Source organism: Solanum pennellii, chromosome 2, assembly GCF_001406875.1.
Source record: "Solanum pennellii chromosome 2, SPENNV200".
Lineage (NCBI taxonomy): Eukaryota > Viridiplantae > Streptophyta > Magnoliopsida > Solanales > Solanaceae > Solanum > Solanum pennellii.
This window is the reverse complement of record NC_028638.1, coordinates 17,953,501-17,973,500: the sequence shown is the minus strand read 5'-3', so window position 1 is coordinate 17,973,500 and position 20,000 is coordinate 17,953,501. Positions and strand designations below refer to the sequence as shown.

Here is a 20,000-nt window from a genome sequence, read left to right as displayed (position 1 = left end):
AGCAATAAGAGACTATAACATGCAGAGATGCCATAAGAGGGGATTTTTGTCTAGAAGGAGTACCAGGTGTATCCACTTCATTTTGTGAGATCATCCCTTCTAAATTTAATCTTTGAAGATGTTCCTCAATAGGTGGAATACTTCCTTCTACTATTTGAAGAGGTATCGCACATATGTATTGTTTATTATCCAGTTTTCTCTTCTTTTTTTGATCTATTTGTTCTTCAAAAAGCACCATCGGTAGATTTTCTTAAACTATGTAAACCTTATTCATCTTTGTTCTTCTAATAGACTCTGCTTCTTTTGCATGTACTACATCATTGTGAGCCACTTTAATTCCCAATTTATTGTTGCTAACCCCTTCCATACCTTCTTCCTCTAATTCATGTATTGTATTGCTGCATTTTCAAACTTTTTTCATATTTGATTTACTATCAAATTACTTTGAAACCCAATCAATTGTGGACAAATATTGTTGTGTACTCCCTCCATTATGAGTTGCATGTTTCCTAAAACTTGTGCATTAGCAATCCCTGTGGTGTTATCAGGAGATGTTACAACTTCTAGACTTTGAGCATATATATTGTTTGTTTTTTTCATACTGCTTTGTTGGTCCTTCTCAGTGGTTGAGTTATATTCAGATAAGGCTCCAAAAGTATTTGTAATAGTAACTTCTTGTCCGGCTTTTCTTGCTTTGTTTGACACATTGATATGACATATATACCATTATAATTGGTGGTAGGGTGCCATCTTTTATATTGCCTGCCTACCCTTATCAATGGACCGTCAATGCTTTCCTTAGCCTCTTCATGCTCAACATTCTTCTCTTTGTCGTCTTTCAAGAGATATACTCCCTCCATTTCAAAAAGAATGACCTATGAGTTGAACGAAGTTTAAGAAAAGAAATAAGACTTTGTAATCTTGTGGTTATAAATTAAAGTTATGTCAAATGAACCAAAATGACCTTTAATCTTGTGGTCTTAAACATACTACGTGGAAAGTTAAAGTTAGTGTTGTCAAAAAGGAAATGAGTCATTCTTTTTGAAACAAACTAAAAAGGAAATATGGTCATTCTTTTTTAAACGGGAAAAGTAAAAAGTATTTTCTCTTTTTTCTACTTTATTATCATTATTTTATTTAGTTTCATAAGAATATATTTATTCTAGATATTTCGGTAATAAATTTGAGTGATTCCCATTTTATCCTTATTTGACATAAATTACAAAGGGTATTTTAGGTATTTTTCTTTACATATTTGTACCTCCTATAACCCCTATTATGTAAGCATATTTTAAACTTCGCCAATAGCTACCCTAACTTTTGCTTTTCCCACAAATAGATGACATTGCTCATATGAATTCCTCTTTCCACATATTACTCGGTTTGTCTGTAGAAAATTGAATTCTTTGTATTGAAGCACATCTCTGACTTGAGGTACTATCTTTTCTCCATACATATTGTTTTTAGCATATGATTTTTTGTTGTATTTCAATTTTCTTGCAAAAAGATGTTGTTTTTCACCCAATATATGTGTGCTTTCAATTTTATCAGCCAGAAACGGTAGTAAATACACCTGAAATGGCAATTATCTGAATGGCGGTGAACCTCATTCTGCAAATTTATTTATGGAATTAATATGAGTGTCTTCTTCTCCGCCAATATCATTTTTTAGGGGTTTTAGGAACTGGGTTTAAAGCAGATTTCATATTCTTATAATAAACTTAAGTCCCACTACTTTATGCTTTTTTCTCTATCAATAGTTCAGTACTCTTTTTTTTTTTTTTGGAGTGAGGAATTAGAATTTTTCATTAACAGTGGGAGATTTATTTATTCTAATCTAAGGAAAATAGAAGTATAAAGTATTAGGTAGTCTTGATTAGATAAATATGAGTAATTTTAAGATTATTGGTAGTAACTTATTTATATATAAGTATGTTTATTGGTGTTTGTCATTTTATTCATCTCTATTATTGAAAATTTATATTGCTGCAAATGGAATACAATTGTGGCTCACGGGGAACATTAAATTCAACCTTTATTGAATAGGGAATAGGAACTTTTTTCCTGAAGGTCGTACATTAAAGATGATTTTTTTTTTTATCGAGATGTGCAACAGACATATTCTTTGTCAAAAACAAGAATCAGGTTGTGTAAAAATTTATGGAAAATGGTACTCGGAGAAGAATGTATAGAACCAATGGATGTATCTTATTTGTTGGTAACTGAGTTACCAAACTTTCAATGGAGTTAATCTAGTATTTGGTCAAATGATGTTTTTCATTGTTGTTTATATGAACTGAAACATCTAACGTGCACTATTGGGCATGTGCTCAACGCTGGTGCTTTTTTACTAGTAATAGAAATAAGGGAAACTCCTTATATGAGTTGATAACAGTGCGAGTTCAGCAGCCCTCAGCGATAAAGGCATACCCTACCCGGTTTGATATCTGCTGCGTCTGTGTGGATGATAAAACCCGAACCAACTTGATATTTATATGGTTGTGTCCGGCCATTTCTAAAGTTTAATAGTTCAAAATTAGGGTTTAGCGAAGGGGTTATAAGTTGGCTGTAATGGCGGTTGAGTGAACCTTTTGAATTCTAGGGTTTAGCTGAGGGATTTATGTGGCCCTACTTCCCTAAGTTTCTTGAGATTATTGATTTTAAGCTAATATTTGTATGAACTATGAAGGAACCAATCGCGGATGATGTAATGATAAAAGAAGACCTTATAAATCCCTGCTGCATTGCTGTAAGTATTCAGGTTTACATTTTTATTTACTTCTTCTGTTGATTTTTGGCTGATTTTTGATTGTCTTTGCAGTGGAAAGACAAGTACAGTAAATTGAAAGACGGGTACACAAAACTTGAAGATCGAAGAAATGCTCTTCGTAAAGGTGTCAACATTTATGAGGTACAAGTCGCCAAAATGCAAGCAGAAAATTTGTCTCTCAGGAAAGGTATAGTTACTTAACCTTTAGATTCACAACCCCTTTAATTTCTGAATATGAAATTTTTGAGTATTAACTTTAAAGAGAAGCACTGAGAAATTCGTAAATCATTAAATATAAAGAAGTAAAATACTGGAAATTAATGTCTAGGAGTTTGACCATGCCAAACTGCCTGGTGAATTAGTCCAGGCGTGCAAGTTCGCTGGGACTCCACTTTGGTTAAAGAAAATGCTACCAATACTTTTGAGTGTACACTGGCTGCCTGTTGAATTCATAAAGGTGCCTTAAGAAAGTGCCTAGGAATTTAAACACGTCATCTTGATTGGTGTCATAGAAACTTGGTGCATACCTACATACTAAACACAATTGACAATATTGTATAGTTAGAAGCTTACATTCTTTGGTCTTGTTTAACTTTGGTAGTGAGAGTCTGTGCTCCTTGTTGACTGCATGCCTTTTTTTGTCAGAGACATACATTGATTTGACACTTTATTTTGTTTGATTTCTTGGAACTGACACCCATTGATTTGCTGCTATATTTTGTTTAATTTTTCCCAGATCTTGAGGATGAGAAAGTTAGGGCAAACAATGAAAAGGAGGAAAAAATAAAGGAATCTGCTTTAAGGGTTTCTTTAGAGAATGAAGTTGCAGGGTTGAAGAATGAGATTTTCTCCTTGAAGAAAAAACTGGTTGCTGATGATGGAGGTAGAGAAATTAGAGAGCTTAAGGAGAATCTCTCTGAGAGGGAAACCAAGGTAAATGAACTGAAGGAGCTTGTTGAGAAAGAACAAGTGAGAGCAGAGTCAGAGAAAAAGAAGGCTGCGTTGGAGAGGAAAAAGGCAGACGACTTGAGGAAAAAATTGAAGGGTGAAATAACAAGGGCTGATGAAGAGAAAAGACATGCTGATGCTGAAAGGAAAAGAGCAGAAGTAAATAGGCTTAGTTTGGAAAATCTGAAAAAGGAAGCTGATCAAGTGAAATCGAAGTTAGCTTTGGTGATTTTGGAGTTTGAGGATGCTAACAAGAAGCTGGAGGCAGAAAGAGAAAACACATCTAAAGAGAGAAAACGTGCAGATGCAGCAGAGATGAAAACTGTAGAGCAAAAAAAGATTGCAGAAGCCAACCACAAAAGGGCGATGGATGAAAAAAGTTGTGCTACTGCTCTATTTCGGCAATTGGAACAGGATAGACAAACAATTGATAATTTGAAGAAGGAGATTGGTGAACTCGTGTCATCTGGTAAAATGGTTAACATCGTATCTAGTGAAGGGACAACTGCAGGAACTGCTCAATTATCATCTGAGCTTGGTCAAGTGGCAGTGGATAGAGATGTTGCTCCTAATTCTGATGCAGCCCAAAGAAAGCTCCAGGAAATGGAACATAAACTGGTGGTTGAGAAAAAGCGTGTTAAATCAGAGATGAAAAAAGTGGAAAAGCAAAGAAAGGCTGCAGAAGCATATAAAAAGAAGGCATCCAAAGAAAAACATCGTGCTGATCAGCTATCTGAAGTGGTAAAAAATTACACAAAACAGGTAGAAGAACTGCAGAAAGAAATTAAAAAGTCAATTTCTGCAAGGTCATTAGCTGACTGTCCTCTTCACGCGTCTGATAGTAATGTGCATGTTGAAACTGGTAAACTTAAGCTGTTGAAGAAGCAATTGAAGTTTGAAAAGAAGCTGGTGAAGCATGCCATAAAAGTAGCTAAGTTAGAAAAAACTCATAATAATGCACAACAGCAACATCTACTTAGCATAAAGCAGGAGGTTGTTCACTTCTTAAGACGTCTAAATATGTTGGATGGTTGCTTCTTACAAGATGATGAGCAGGACCCGGAAAAGGTTTGTTTCTGTTGTGCTTGGTATTGTTAAAGCTCTTATATAGTAAGGAGGGTGTTTTCGATTATGTTTTCTCAAGAAACCTTAGGGAAATTATAGGGATATTTTCTTCCAGAACTGGAGTTGGTAGAAACAGAAATTGTGACTGTTTGAACAATTATCTTAACATTTTCAAGATTTCGTTGTACTTCATTAAAATTGTTTTTTGACTATTTTTGATGTCATGCTCACTCTTGCAGAATGTTCAGCAAAATTTGAAAAAATAGTATATGATATGTGCAGAAGAGCTCAGTCCTCTATACCTGCTCCATTTTCACGTAGCACCCATTTAATTTATTTTTGGGTTGTCTTTATTCCTTCAATTCCTCAAATTAAATTGATGCAAACTATGTTTATATGGTTTCTGATGATACGATCTCCCTGATGTGCAGGTTTGCAGCTTCAACTTGAAAAACAATTATTCTGGTTTGAAAGCTTGTGATATGCTCTGCCATCTTGGGAATGATTCGGTGCAGTTAGCTGCTGTAGTGTCTGATCCGTCTAAGCAAAAGATAAAACGTAGTGTACCTTCGCTTCTTAAGTGTGGAGGGAACAACCCTGGATCAATATCAGGTATTAACTCTAAATTGGAGCCTTTGCTTAGAGGTTCCAACAAAAATGTGTTACAGAGTTCTGCCATGAATTCCAGTTCAGCATCTTTTTCTGATAAGCTATTGGTGAGCTCACAGGAAAGATGTGCTTCTATCACAACATCAGCTAAATCAGCTGAAGGAAAATTGGACATAGAACCGACCATATCAAGTTTATCTGGAGATGCAAGAAAAAAGTGCAACGAGAATGTTGTAGCAATTGCTGAAAGTAGTGTCAAGAGTCCTATCAGTTGTATTTATACTGAGAGGAGAGCCTCACATCATAAGAGGTTGAGCAGATCTATTGATGCCAATGAATATAATGGAAACTTGAATTCCGAGGGTATCAAGTGGCAAAGACAGCTGTCACAAAATATCTCTTCACATGATGGTATGTTAAATAGTAGAACAGGTAGAACTCATGATGAGAAGAAGCATTTGGTAGCTGACATGCAATATGACTCGTTCAGCGAACATTTTAGATCTACAAAGAAGAGAAAAACATCCTGTGAACTAGGCCTGCAGCTTTTAAACAGTGATAGTGTGGCAAAGACAAAGTTCGACAGTGCTGGTGTCAAGTCTGATGTCTGGGCACATCCATCTACGAACGTTTATAGCCTTCCAGAAACTGCCCGGGATTACAAGGATGGGGAAGACAATGATCTGGGGCATATTGATGAACTTCTCAATGGTGGTTATATGAAGCTTCTCAATTTGGATAATGATACAGATGAAGAGTCTTATCGTCTAGCCATTGAAATGCCTTTATCGCCTACACTTCCTGAGATTCAGTACCACAGCAGTGTGGAACTTGTCCCGATTAACACACCTTTATATGAGGGATTCTCAAATGCAAGGGGGACTGTGGCTTCATCTGGCAATTTTGATGTCATCAATGTAGAAATCAATTCTAACCAGTTAAAACACCCTACCGTAGATCCTCCAAAAAAATCATCATTACCCGAGAAAAAAGATCATGTTGATTCATCTAAGAGATTAAACCTTGACACAGCTTGCAAGTTATCCTGCAGTTCCTATTCAGATACATTGGAAGCATTGTGCAGGTCAGACCTAGCTGCTCCTACTAGTGAGGGGTTGCAGATTTCATCGGAGAGGAGAGTCGTCTCATTACAGGATGGGTTTGCCAAGTATTGTGTCATCTTTTCAAATAACAATGATGAGAACAGCATTTCAAGTGTTTACCATGCTACCAGCCGTTGTCTTGCTCAATGCTCAGCATCATCAAATACTTCTCTTAGGAGTATTATGGTCACTCTTTTAGATCTTCAAGAAATTTCAAATGAGTAAGCTAAGCTATTCTATTTTAAGTTGGGTTTCGTGCTTACTTTGCATATTGGACATACATATATTTGTCATACATTTTAAAATTATTTATTTGTTAGTCTAAAATAAGGTTTACTTCACTTTTCTTTTAAAATTTAAATATTACTATGTAAGTACATTTGTGCAACCAATGACTCAGGGAGTTGCTCTGTAATTATGTTATACAATTTTTTTTTTTAAATTATTAGGATGTATTCTTACTACCCAATAATTGCCCAACCTATTAATTATACATTAATTTGTAAACACATCCTAAGGGTTAAAAGGCAGGATTTAGCCCATGGCCTGAACGTATTAGAGAGAAGAGATAATAAGATCCAGCCTTAGGTCAAACGGCCATGAATGAAATATTCAAAAATGTCACTTGACAGACTAAATTTTTAGATGTCTCACACCATATGTTTTATGCTCGTACCTTATTTGGTATTCATGTTTCTTCATGGTTGTGGGATATCCGAGAATCATGTGCTTTTATCCCAAAAAGAAGTACCTTACTAGTATCTATATTGTTTGTTCTTGTAATATGACACAATGATGTTACTCTGCTCAACTTTACTTGCAACTGGTACTAAGAAATTAGAAGGCTTAGTTAGCTCACATGTTGAAGTACTTGGCATCAATTGGATGGACAGTATTAACTTTTTCTAGTCAACTATAAAATGGGGGTATTACATTGTTGATTATGTCCAAGCTTAATCTGTATTCTTGAATCACAAACTTTTGACATCCCAAGCTCATAAACTGTGCCTATTTGTAACAATTGAAAAACACTAGTTCTTTCGGCAGTCGGCACACATTGATTTTGATCAGAAAGGATGATTTACAAGATGGAAGTTGATTTTTTTTTCTTTTTATTAGGTTGTGATGATAACGTATGGAGGTTTTTATAATTTTATTGATAAATTATGCTGGATTGGTTTTCCTAATCTATTTTCTAGATGCCCTATTTGATATAGAGGTCTGGAGTGTTTACATATTTTAAGCTGTTTGCAAGAGTTCAAGATGCTTTCGGCCAAATTGTCGGATGTTCGTAGTTTATGTGCATTCTTGTCCTTGTCCATGTCAAGTGTTATTCCTATGCTTCTTTAGCTAGCAAATGTTCTCAAATATGATATGTTCATAATGAAACAGGAGCTAACACTTTATCCCTTCCCACTTTTTTCAGGGAGAAGACATGTGTCTTCTTTTCACTCTTACTTCTCTACATTTCTGATACTGCAAAGAGATCCTTTGGAGATGATTGGGAGAGAGACCTGATCCTTTTTATAAATTCTGTTGCTCAGCATATATATACAGGTTCTTGGCCCTTAGTCTATTTAGATTAAGATGTTTCCTGGAAAACTTTATCGTGTATGTACTAAGCAACTCCTTATCTTCCGTATTTGCAGAACTCTCACATGAAGATTCAAGAAGAATTGTTGTGGAATCTTGCAACTTGTCTAATGTACTTACCCTTATGGAGGATTTTCTTTTGCATGGAAAATTGCTGGTGCATGCTTTAAGTTCTGATTCAAAGCTTGCATCCAATTCAGGAATCAATCTTATTTTGGATGGTCGTAGTATAAATTTGTGCAAGCAACCAGCTCCTACTCAGTTGTTGCTAACTGGAGGAATTATTCTAGCATCAGTATGTGCTGCGGTTGACCATATTGGTTTTGTTTGTGAGGCTTCCTGCAACATTTTAAGGACGCTGAGATCTGATGCTCTAAATATTCTTCATATATTTGCCTATCTATGTGGCTCTAAATATATTACCCTCAAAGAGTATGACTTATCTATGACTGTAGTGAAGTCATTGGTGATGCTTATTCACAACAATAGATCGTCTCCTAATCCTCTTTCCAGTGTTGCATCTACAATTGAGTCTTTGCCTAAGATTTGTTCAGGTTGTAAGTGTCCATTTTCAGAGGGTGCAGCTTCCATGGATGCTGTGGCATCCTCACTCTTGGATAGTCTTAAGAGTTATTCTTGCTCTGCTGTGGGGTTGGATTTGATGGAATCATTGAACTCATCAAGACATGGAATGAAATGTGATGGAAAGAAAAATGAGGAATCCACAGATAATGTAGATTTAGTACAGTCAGCCTATGTTACTTTAAGGGATTCAAGTCAGTTCATTGATACCCTTGCACTGGTGGAGCTTGTTGCAGGTTTCATGGTATGATTCTTATTTTATTAGTATACTCTATAATCTTGTGAATTTCTATCCTCTTTTCTGGTTCTCTTTTATTTCTCTTGATCTAGGTCTAAAGAAAGTATGAAGATTTGAGTGCTATTATGGGATAATTTTTCTTGAATGAATGACATTGCTATATCACAACAGTGTCATTTCTTTTATAAATTTAAGAAGTTCCGGCTGAATATATTATCAAAAGATAGTTAGTGACTTAATCCTCCCAAAAAATCTTATCACAATACATTGGTAAGTACTTTTGCATACTACTGACTTCTTTGTGACTTGCTAATTTTGATAAAATTATGTTACCTTATCTAAAGAAAAAAACATAATTTCGAGTATTGCTGTCCTCTTGCTTGGAGAAGTTTGCAGAAAGGTTTTTCAAATGAGTAGTATGTTTTTTTTTTGCATTCTTGTAGAATGTATCAACATTTTGCACATTGTCTTCCATCATTTTCTAGTATCCATATTTAGGAACCCCACTTGCAAGGGGAGACCCAAAATCAGTTTGTTGTTGTTCATTCAGTAGTGGGTGCTGATTTTTTAGAAGTAATAATTACTGCACTATTTATTTATTTTTTAACTTGGCAACACAACAATACATGGCTTGTACTGAAACCTTATATACAGATGAACTCCAAACTGCACTGTTCTGTCTATACAGTCTAAAACATCAATTATAGAGACAGTTTCATTTGAGTAAAATTGGTTACACCAAAAACATAATGACAAAATGCAGTTTAAGTTTAACTTTCTGCACACTGTTCTCGATACTCTCAAAACAGCTAGAACTCCCCTTATTCCATATTTCCTACCATATTGAAGCAGGGATAATTCTCCATCTAGCTCTGTCTTAAGCATGTACACCTGCCTCCTCCCAGCTTTTTAGAGCTTCAGTGACTCTCCTAAGCATTGTCCAAGAAATGCCTTTGAGGCTAAAGAACACCCTCCATAACTTTGAGTATATTTGCAGTGTAGAAACAGATGGTTTACAGTTTCTCAGGTTTCCCCACATAGAAAACGTCTAGAACATAAGGTTATCCCCCCTTTTCATTACATTATCCTGAGTCAGAGTTGCTTCCTCGGCTAGCAGCCAGATGAAGCATGACACTTTATAAAGAATCTGCACTTCCAAATTTGTTTCTATGCAAGTCGGGTTCTGTTGACTTGGTTGCTCCATCAACCTGCAAGCTGCCCCTACTTTAAATATGCCTCTACTGTCACCTTGCCACCATAACACATCCTCATTTGTCTGGAGTCCATTAAATTTCCGACGATGTTGATAAATTCTGCCACCCTCATCACTTCCCAGTCATTAAATTGTCTCCTGAAGTTGATCCGTCCCTTTATTGTCCACATTTTGCTATGGTCCTTCATTGAGAAGGAACTAGAATGTAATTATCAGGTAACAAAAGTTCCAGGTTACCCATGTCATGCCATTCTTCCTTCCAGAATGTGGTCTTATTCCCATTGCCCACTTTCACCTTGGAGTTGGACGGAAAGGGAGTAACACTTTCTTAAAAGATTTTTGAATCCACTCCAATTCCTAATATCTCAAAAGGAGATACTAATATTACAAACATGTCTAAGTGCTTTTGCATCCTGAACATTTGCAGAAGGATGGAAAATCCGAATGAAAATACAAATGGATTTCATTTAAAAATCAAAATGTATTCAGGTGAATCTTATTAGGAATTGCACCATTTAATTGGATAGAAGTTATATTTCGTCACCTTTAATGTTTAAGTTAATTCTCACGCAATTTATCTCTATACTTAGTTGGTTGTGGTTTATTTTGGGCTTGAAAGGTGTAGTTCTCCTGTAGTTTCTTTTCCTTCTACTTTTGTTACTATCTGACGTCTCTTGTACTTCGATTATCACACTTTTTGTTGTAGAAACTGTTCTTGTTTCCGAATGCTTTCATGCTCTCTATAGTATTTTCCATGATTTCTTCACTTGTGTTATTTCTTTTTCGATTTGCTTTGATATGCATCGGAAATAACCTCTCTATCTTCCAAGGTAGGGGTAAAATTTGCTTATACTCTACGCTCCTGAGACTATAGTTGTGGGAGTACACTGGATATGTTGTTGTTGACTAGCTCGCATGGTGGTTATGAAGTTCTCTCAATTGATTCCTCAAGTAGACATTTATGGGAGCAATTGAAGTCGTACTACTTCTCCACCCAAATTCTTAACTCTTTTAACTCCAATATTGTTGTATTTGAATCTTCTTTATGCTCACTCTATCTTTTGTTGGATCTTTTACTCAATGGAGGATGTTCTTGGAGAAACATTTTCCTTAAAAATAATATCTTGCATAATTCTCTTGCTAGGTTCTAGTGGGCAATAGGGTGGGTGGGAGTGGGGGGAGGGGGCTTTGGGTAGGTAATTACTTTCCTGCTTTTCAGTTCATTTCTCAGAAGTTTCTGCCTAATTCTATTATTTTTGATCTCTCAAGCAGAGCTGGGATTGGATGTTTGACAAAATTGCATGTCCACTATTGGATTTATTGGAATATTGTTCAACAGAGCACAATGCTGCTGCTATTACTACTCTTCTTGGTCAACTTGGAAGGTAACTGACCAAACTTGTTAAATTATTTTCAGCATTCATCTTGTACACAGTGCTTATCTCTTAAATGGGGAAATATGAGAGGGGGCTCTTTTGACATTTTGATTGTTGTTGATGGCCTGAGCTGCATACTTGTGTTTTTACCATTTTCTGATCATATATGATGTATTCTTTTTCTTTCGGAAATTGAAGCAGCCTTTGTTATGAACCAAATCATTGCATTTCTTATGGGATAATATCCTGATCTTTGTTATCTCTCTCCCTATCCTGAAGTTTTTTCATAGTTCAATATAAGTGGCATTGCTGATATTGGATGCGTTTTATAAGTTTTTGTTTGGTCATCCAAAAATCTTTTTGACCAGTTCATCCATCCAAACATGTATATGTTGTCAGTTATGTACTCTGATTGATCATAGTACACCTGCTCTGGGAACCGAACAAACTCAAATTGTTCCCAACCGTGTTCCCATTGTTGGTCTATGCTATAGCACTCATGCAAATAAGAACTTTAATGGACATTATTGGCCTGATCTCTTTTGGACTCACACTAACCTCAGTATTTCATTGATTTGGTAGACAGAATTAGCATAAACCTATCTATGTTTATAGGTGTTCCAATGGAGAAAGCTTTAAGACGTGGCTATGGACATAAACAGGAAATGATAAAGTTAAAAAAGACGCATTTATGGATAGTTTACTTATATTATATTTTTACATATCAAGAAAATTAGGTTTTTATTGCCATGTAGTCAGCGACATGATGAATGAACAAACTCATTCCGTATTGGCTAGAGTACTCCGTATCAGCAATAGAAAAGATGAAACTTCACATGGCAGTGGGGTATCTGAATTTACTTTTGTATGGATGATTTTGTAACCAGCTTTTGGAATGAAATTGATGGGGAACAGAGTTGGAATACCACAAGTTGATTTTTTCGGCATTTGATTATATTAGAACCATCAGTTGGATGAAATAAATTGACCTTTGGATGGAGGGCTTGTTATTATAACCTCACTGCTTCCATATCTTAATTGTGTTTGTGTTTTATGTTTATAGCGGCGTTATATTCTTTGGTTTTATTCAGTTCATGCTAAACCAACATTTATATATGATATCTCTTACAGGCGTGGACTCGAAGCTTTTGGATATGAAGATGTTGGGATTCAGAGGTTAAGAAGCTCTTTCTGTGCATTACTTTCGCAACGCGACTCCAAAAGAATGGGTGTCCACCTCCAGTTCTCCATTGGAATTGCTTTAATTGGGCTCGTTCCACTCAGCTTTGAGGAACTTGTTGAAAGTAACATTGAAGTTGCACCAGCTGCAAATCCATGTGATCCAACTGATTGTCTAAGAAAGTGGTTCTCTTTATTGAGCAGCGAGCAACGCTTATTGTTTAAGGCTAGTATATTGTCGTAGTTGGCTAAGGGAGAATGTGCATGATTGACAAACAAAATTTTGGGGGAGAGCAATGGTTGAAAACTTGCCCATTTGTGTCTTTGTTGATATAGATAATTTGTAGTAGTTGAGGAGTTGTACAGAAAAGGCTTACCTATGCCACATCTGCTTTTGGATATTGTTGGCCTAGGCCTTTGTTCCGATTGTTCACATTTTGGACAATGTGGAATATGAGATTGTTAGTATTTTATAAAATTGTCAACATTTTGCACCTTAAATTAATTAAAAACAAATGAGAAACTTTACAATGTTTTATTTAAAAAGTTATGGAGCAAGAGGTGGGATACTTTGCTCATTTCTGAAGTAATTTGTTGGATCAACACTATATTTCACCCTAGCCAATTTCTCAAAATTTCTTTTGAAATACATTTCACCCCAACTCTTTGCTTCTGAGTATTTCTCATTTCCAATCAGTGTTCTTCCCAATTCCAAATCCCTTGTATTTAGATATGCTGTTCTTGGGCTTGAAACAAACTTCCCCATGTAATCATAAACACCATTAACCCAGTCAAACTTTATCTTTTCTACAGTTAGGTTAAGATGATGCCATAGTGCAAAATATTGTAGGTTATACAAAACTCCTTTTCTATGTGGAAATGGAATTGCATCATCTAATATTTCACTCATTTTTCCACCATGAGGAGTCAAAATCACAAGTCCATCTCCTGTACTTTTGAACACATCCCATAACCCTTGTAATGCCTTTTCTGATAGAGGTTTTGTCACATAGTCTGATTTTGTTTTATAAAATGTAAGTTTCTTTTCTTTATTCCTTTCTAACAAATCTTCAATTCTTGAATCTTTTCTATAACTATCTATCCTTATTGTTGAATTTATCCAGCTCATCTCTTCACAATCTTTAGACTTTAACTTCAATTCTGGGAATTTCTTTCTCATTAGTCTCCGAAGATGACTCTTCTTTCCTAGATACAACGAGTTAAATGAAGCTAGTATCGATGGTCTCCCTAAAGAGTCCTTTTTAGGGTTTATGTTTATTCTTATGAAAAGCTCCTTAGGGAATTCCATTACTAGTTTTTGCCATTTTTTCACAAGCTTAGTAGCACCTTCCTCCTGAGTTCGAGCAACGGTGAAGAGAGTGACCACGGGTGGTACCTCGACTAGTTGTAACTTCCAAGATAGAACCACCCCAAAACTAGCTGCTCCACCACCTCTGATAGCCCAAAATAGGTCTTCTCCCATGCCTCTCCTATCGAGAATCGTTCCATTAACGTTGATGATGGTGGCATCGAGCACGTTATCTGCTGCGAGGCCGTGTTTTCTCATCAATGGTCCTTGTCCACCACCACTTATATGACCTCCAACACCTACTGAGGGACAAGTTCCTGCTGGAAAACCTAAAGTTCTACTCTTATTACCAATGTTGTAGTAAAGTTCCCCTATTGTAGCTCCAGCTTCTACCCATGCAGTCTTTTCTTCTACGTCGATATCGATTTTTCGGAGACTAGATAGGTCAATTAGACAATAAGGTTTGTAAGAAATGAATGAAAGACCTTCATAGTCATGTCCACCACTTCTAATTCTACTCTCAAATCCTATTTTTTTGCAACAAATCATAGCTCCTCTCACTTGCTCTTTATTTTGTGGCACAATTATATAGTATGGTTTTGGTACATTGGAATTATTGAACCTAGCATTGTGTATAGATGATTCAAGAATAGATTTGTAGTTTTTTGACCATACAGTATGAATAATATTATTGTGTGGTAGATTGTCAGATTCATTAGAGAGACATAATCCATATAAATTGGTAACATCATGAGAGGTGACTATGTAAGGAAGAAAAAATAGGACAAACAATAATATTGAATCCAGAGTGACCATTTTTTTTTAAAAAAAAAGTTGTTCCTTGTTTCCTTTTTTAGTTTGAATTTTTATTTTTTTTGTACTGTGTAACTGATAAGTTATCTAAACAAAAGTTAATACTTTCATTGAACCTAGCTAATCCCATTAATTCAAATAACCTTAAGTTAAAATTAATGCTAATCTTTTAAATTTTTTGGCTTGTTTGTTGCTTTTGATTTGGGGTATTAAGACTGAACCTGGAATTCCATTAATTTATTTTTTTTGCGTGTGTTGCGTGCATGAATTAATAAAGAAAAAATGACAAATATACCCTTCAACTATCATAAATAGTAAGTTGATATCCTCCGTCATATTTTTGGGACATTGGTGCCCCTACCGTTCAAAAAATTAGAACACATACGCCCTTCAATTTTTGGACAACAAGGACACTAATGTTCCAAAAATATGACGGAAGACATTTACATATCATTTAAAATAATTCGAACATATATTTATCCTTTATCCCATTAATATATAGTAGACGATTGTTAAAAGATGACATAGACACACAATCAACGTACTATTGACGTTACCGCGTATGTTCTATAGTTTTGGGTTATGATATTTTATCATGAAAAGAATGTGTTTAAGAACAAAAGAAATAATATGCTTATTAGGGAAAGAGTCTGACCCAAAATTAACAATAATGACTTATTTTTATCAAAATACTAGAAAAAATGACGGTATTGATACGGATTACGGGCACAACATTATAAAAATTTCGGAATAATTACAGATATCTCACCTTTTAATTTATTTATTATCATTATCCCCTGTAAGTTTCATCAAACTCCAAAATTCCTCTTTTTTTAAGTCAAAAATGTTATTAATGTATCTGACTCTCTTTTTAATGTATCAGCGCATGTATCCGATCCTCTTTTAAGTGTATCATCGCTTTGATTTTTTGGTCATTAATGTATTCGGATCCTCCATTAGAGTATCCGACCCTCTTTTTAATGTATCAGCCCATGTATCCGACCCTCTTTTTAATGTATCAGCGCTTTAATTTATTGGCCATTAATGTATCCGGACCCTCCATTAATGTATCCGTTTGAGGAATTTTTGTAATTGTAAACTTTTAAGGGATAGATTGTAATTTTGCCTTTAAAGTATATGATTTCTGTAATTTGCCTAAAAATTTATATACAAAATATTAGGACAAAGTTATGCATAATTTATTTTTGACAAAATGGTTTGGTGGACCTTTATACTTGTACGAGTTTATATTGTGCACTCTTCTATTTAATATTTTGTCAACTGAACTCTTATACTCAATAAAACACAACATATTAAAACCCTCTGACCATTGACCATCCTTATGTGGCATTAATATAGATGAGTTGGCAAGAGAGTGTAACCACACGCCTGTTAAGGCAAGTGAACGTGATACTTTTAATTTTAACTTTTAATTTTAAATTATTAAAATTATAAGAAAAGAAAATATTAAATTTAAAAAGGAAAAAACTTTCCCACACCACCTTTTTTTTAAGCCACTCCACCCCCACCCCATTGCTGCCCTAACCCCATTTTTCTTTGTTCTCCACGCCTTGTCATTATCTTCTTTAACTGATCTTGACATTGACAATTTCGTGACGTCAGATTTCATGGGTTTTATCAGTAGAGGGAGGAAGCAGCGTTTGTTTCATGGTGGTGCTCGCCGTTTCGCAGTGGTGTGAGAGGGAAAGAGGCAGCGGCTGATCCCTTTTCGCTGAATGGGAGGCGATGAAGTTTCTTGGTACACTGAGAGGATGAAGAGGAGACGCCATTTTCGATGGTTCTTAGAGGATCGTTGGTGGTGTGGAGAAAGAAAAATAGTGAAAGGGAGAACTAGGCGGGAGACTACACGAGGAGCTGACCACGACGACGAAAGGTTTTTTGGTCGCAGCTGGTGGAGTGTCGCTTATGATTGCTGGTTGTGAAGGTCGGAGAAGAGGAGCCCGATTTACTTTATGAAATAAATTAATTTCTTATTAATTTATTTTATTTAATAAATTTAGTTAATAATTTTTTAAATATCAATTAGTAAAGAAAATAATGATTATCATTAATTTTAATGACTGGATTTGACATGTCATCTATTCAAAGAAGAGTGAGCTACACACATGGTAAGAGGGGCTTAAAAAATTTTTTTGATTGAGTTTAAGGGTTTGATTGGTGAAAGGTTAAGTAAAAGGATTCACAATACAAACATATACAAGTACAAAGGTCTACCAGACCCTTTTGCCTTTATTTCTCATTAAATTTTCAATTTTATATACTATTGATTTTTTAATTAATTTTTTAAATCTCAATTACTTAAAAATATAATATAGTAAAAGAAAATGCTTTCACTCACGATAAATTCTCTCCGAAGCATAAGGAGTCTATTCACTTTTTCATTTTATTGCATATGATATGTTTTTAATTTTTTTTGAAAGAATATTATTTATTATTAATCAAAATATAATATATTAGAGGAAGATATTTTTCGATCACGATAAATTTTCTCCGAAGCATAAGGAGTTTATTGACTTTTTCATTTACTTTATATGATATTATTTTTATTTTTAAAAAAGAGAATATTGTTTATTTTTAATCATAATTTCATTTTAAAGATCATATTTATCAATGATTGAATATCTTTATTTCACTCTATATTCTCTATATTTAGAGAGTAAAATAGAGAATATTCTCTCCAGTAATTATCTATTTCACTCTCTATTCTTCAGTTATATTGAGGATTAAAAAATTACTATTCATACTTTTTATTTTACTTTTTAATTATTTTATTATTATTTCTACTATATAATATTTGTAATTAACATATTATAAATCATCAAGACCATTAACTAGATCTTTATTTATAACTTTTTTAGTGCAATATAACACTTTAAAAAAATATTATTTTATAAATGTATTTTCAATCTGAATTAATAATATTTCATTTTAAAAGAATATTTAGGACCAATTCCAATCTCGGACATTTCATAAATAAATTGTCATAACGTGTTTTATTAATTTAAAAAAAGGTTGAACTCATTGGCAGCCCTCTAAAGTTGATCAATTTTCACTTAGACACCTCAAGTAGACTTTGTTCATTTCAAACACCTCAAGTAGGGATCCGTTGTGTCAATCAGCTAAAATTACAAAGTGTGTATAATACATTTGCGGATGACATTACATAATGACTAATTAAAAGTTGACATGTGGTATATAAGTAAAAAAATAATAATTTTAAAATAAATTATTAATAAGCAACTAAATTTTCAACAAAAACAAATAAATAAATTACCTATGTTCTACCATCCTACCCCACCTTACATCACCTCATCCTGCCCCTACCCCATCTGCCTTATGTCCCTTTTGTTTCCCTAACCCTACAACCAATTTTTGGTTCTTCTTTCAAAAAATTTTAAAAATCGTTAGATTTTAGGTTTTTCTCTTCTTTTTTTTGTATGAATTTATTTTTGAAAATCATATATAATATTTTTCTTCTATTTTTTTGTAAAAAGAATTTGTGTCTTTTGTTCTAAAAAATCTTTTCAAAATTAGTGTGATGATTTGTGAAAATTTTGTTCTTATAAACATTTTAAAAATTAGTGTGATAGGTTTTTTATTTTATTTTTTATATATTTTATAAGGTTTTTTATCATGATTTTTCATGGTGGAAGGTGAAATAAGTGGTAGGGCTAATAACTGAAGAAGAAGAAGAAAAAATATTTAAAAATCCAAAAACAAAACCCCTCACGCACTCAAAATGGGTGCATCACACACAATATAACAAGTCAGCAAAAAGTATCAAAATGACATAGCGGAATTCAATGTAATATATTTAAAATAAACAGAGCCTAATTAAAAAATAAAAATTAATATCAAAGCTAATTTTCAAGGACTACCGATGAGTTCCGCCTTAAAAAATAAATAAGGAAAAAGTTGAGGGAACTGACCATAAGTATAGTTCAAATGGATCCCATCACATTTAATGATAGTTCAGTGAATAGCATTATATGAATGAGCATTTTAGATCATACTATTGACAAAGAGAAATTTTAATCAATTTAATCATGAATGACAATGAAATATCACATAAATGTGAAAGATCCAACAAAAATGTTTTACTTCTAACGCAATAAATATACCATATATTATACGTGTACTATTTTTATCATCTTGATTCATCATTAATTAATTACTTTTTCCTTTTATATTACTTGTCATTTTTGATATATTTAAAAAAAGTTTGTTATTTCTTTTTATATTTTGCCTTTAATATTAAATATTTTTTTTGTATTATTTTATAAGACTTAATATTAAACATCATTTAATTGAGATAGTCTAGTAAAATACTTATATTAATAATTATTTTTTTAATAAATATATCAAGTTAAATGGTAATTAATAAAAAGGAACAAATAAAATATAATAAATTAAAATGATGCGAATAGTAAACGTGACTAATTCTTGTTGGTGCGAGAATAGTTATCCTAGATTGCTTTACCCATGTGCTAGAAATATAATGGAACCTTTTTTTTTTCAAACAGAAATATAATTGTCGCGACCCAAAACGAGCCGCGAGTGGCACCCACACTTATCCTCCTATGTGAGCGAACCAACAAATCTAACCCCAACGTTTACCAGTATATAAATTTTGAATAACAAAATATAATGCGGAAGACCAAAACTCATTAATATAACCAATTAAATAAACTTCTAAAATATATTACTTATCATCCCCAAAATCTGGAAGTCATCACATCAAGAACGTCTATCCTCAAATTACTAAGTCTAAGAATATTTAAGAACAAAAATAAAGAATAAAACGATAGTCCATGTCCGAGCTTCAAGGACATCAAGACGTGAATGAGAGAATCCAGTCCGAGCTAGGAACAATAGCTCACCCTGAAATCTGACGTGCTGAAGACTGGCTAGAGTTGCGGACGAGACGAAGTCACTGGTGCACTTGCTGCACTCCACAAAACAACAAGAAGAACATAAAAGTAGGGGTCAGTACAAGTACTGAGTAGGTATCATCGGCCAACTCAAAATAGAAAGCAATATATATATGGAATAATAATGCAAACCGGCCACAATACTCAACAGGTGACAATCAACAAGTACAAAAACCATTGACAACAACCTCAAGCACATCTATGAGGACTCAAGCCTCCACACCATACTCATTTGGGAATTAGATTCTTT

General features: G+C 34.1%; 2 protein-coding genes across 2 annotated transcripts; one reads left to right on the top strand and one right to left on the bottom strand.

The window, feature by feature from the left end:
- Positions 1-1,292: 1,292 nt before the first annotated feature.
- LOC107011385 lies at positions 1,293-13,177 on the top strand. The gene is made up of 9 exons (XM_015210867.2): positions 1,293-1,434; positions 2,690-2,749; positions 2,822-2,957; positions 3,507-4,786; positions 5,215-6,716; positions 7,922-8,052; positions 8,145-8,914; positions 11,394-11,506; positions 12,629-13,177. Exons 2-9 carry the CDS (start codon positions 2,711-2,713, stop codon positions 12,918-12,920), a joined length of 4,263 nt encoding a protein of 1,420 aa, XP_015066353.1. The 5' UTR covers positions 1,293-1,434; positions 2,690-2,710; the 3' UTR covers positions 12,921-13,177.
- A 46-nt stretch (positions 13,178-13,223) lies between these two features.
- Positions 13,224-14,534, bottom strand: LOC107009792 (berberine bridge enzyme-like 23). The gene has a single exon (XM_015209125.2). The coding sequence runs from the start codon at positions 14,532-14,534 to the stop codon at positions 13,224-13,226; it is 1,311 nt and encodes a 436-aa protein (XP_015064611.2).
- Positions 14,535-20,000: the final 5,466 nt, after the last annotated feature.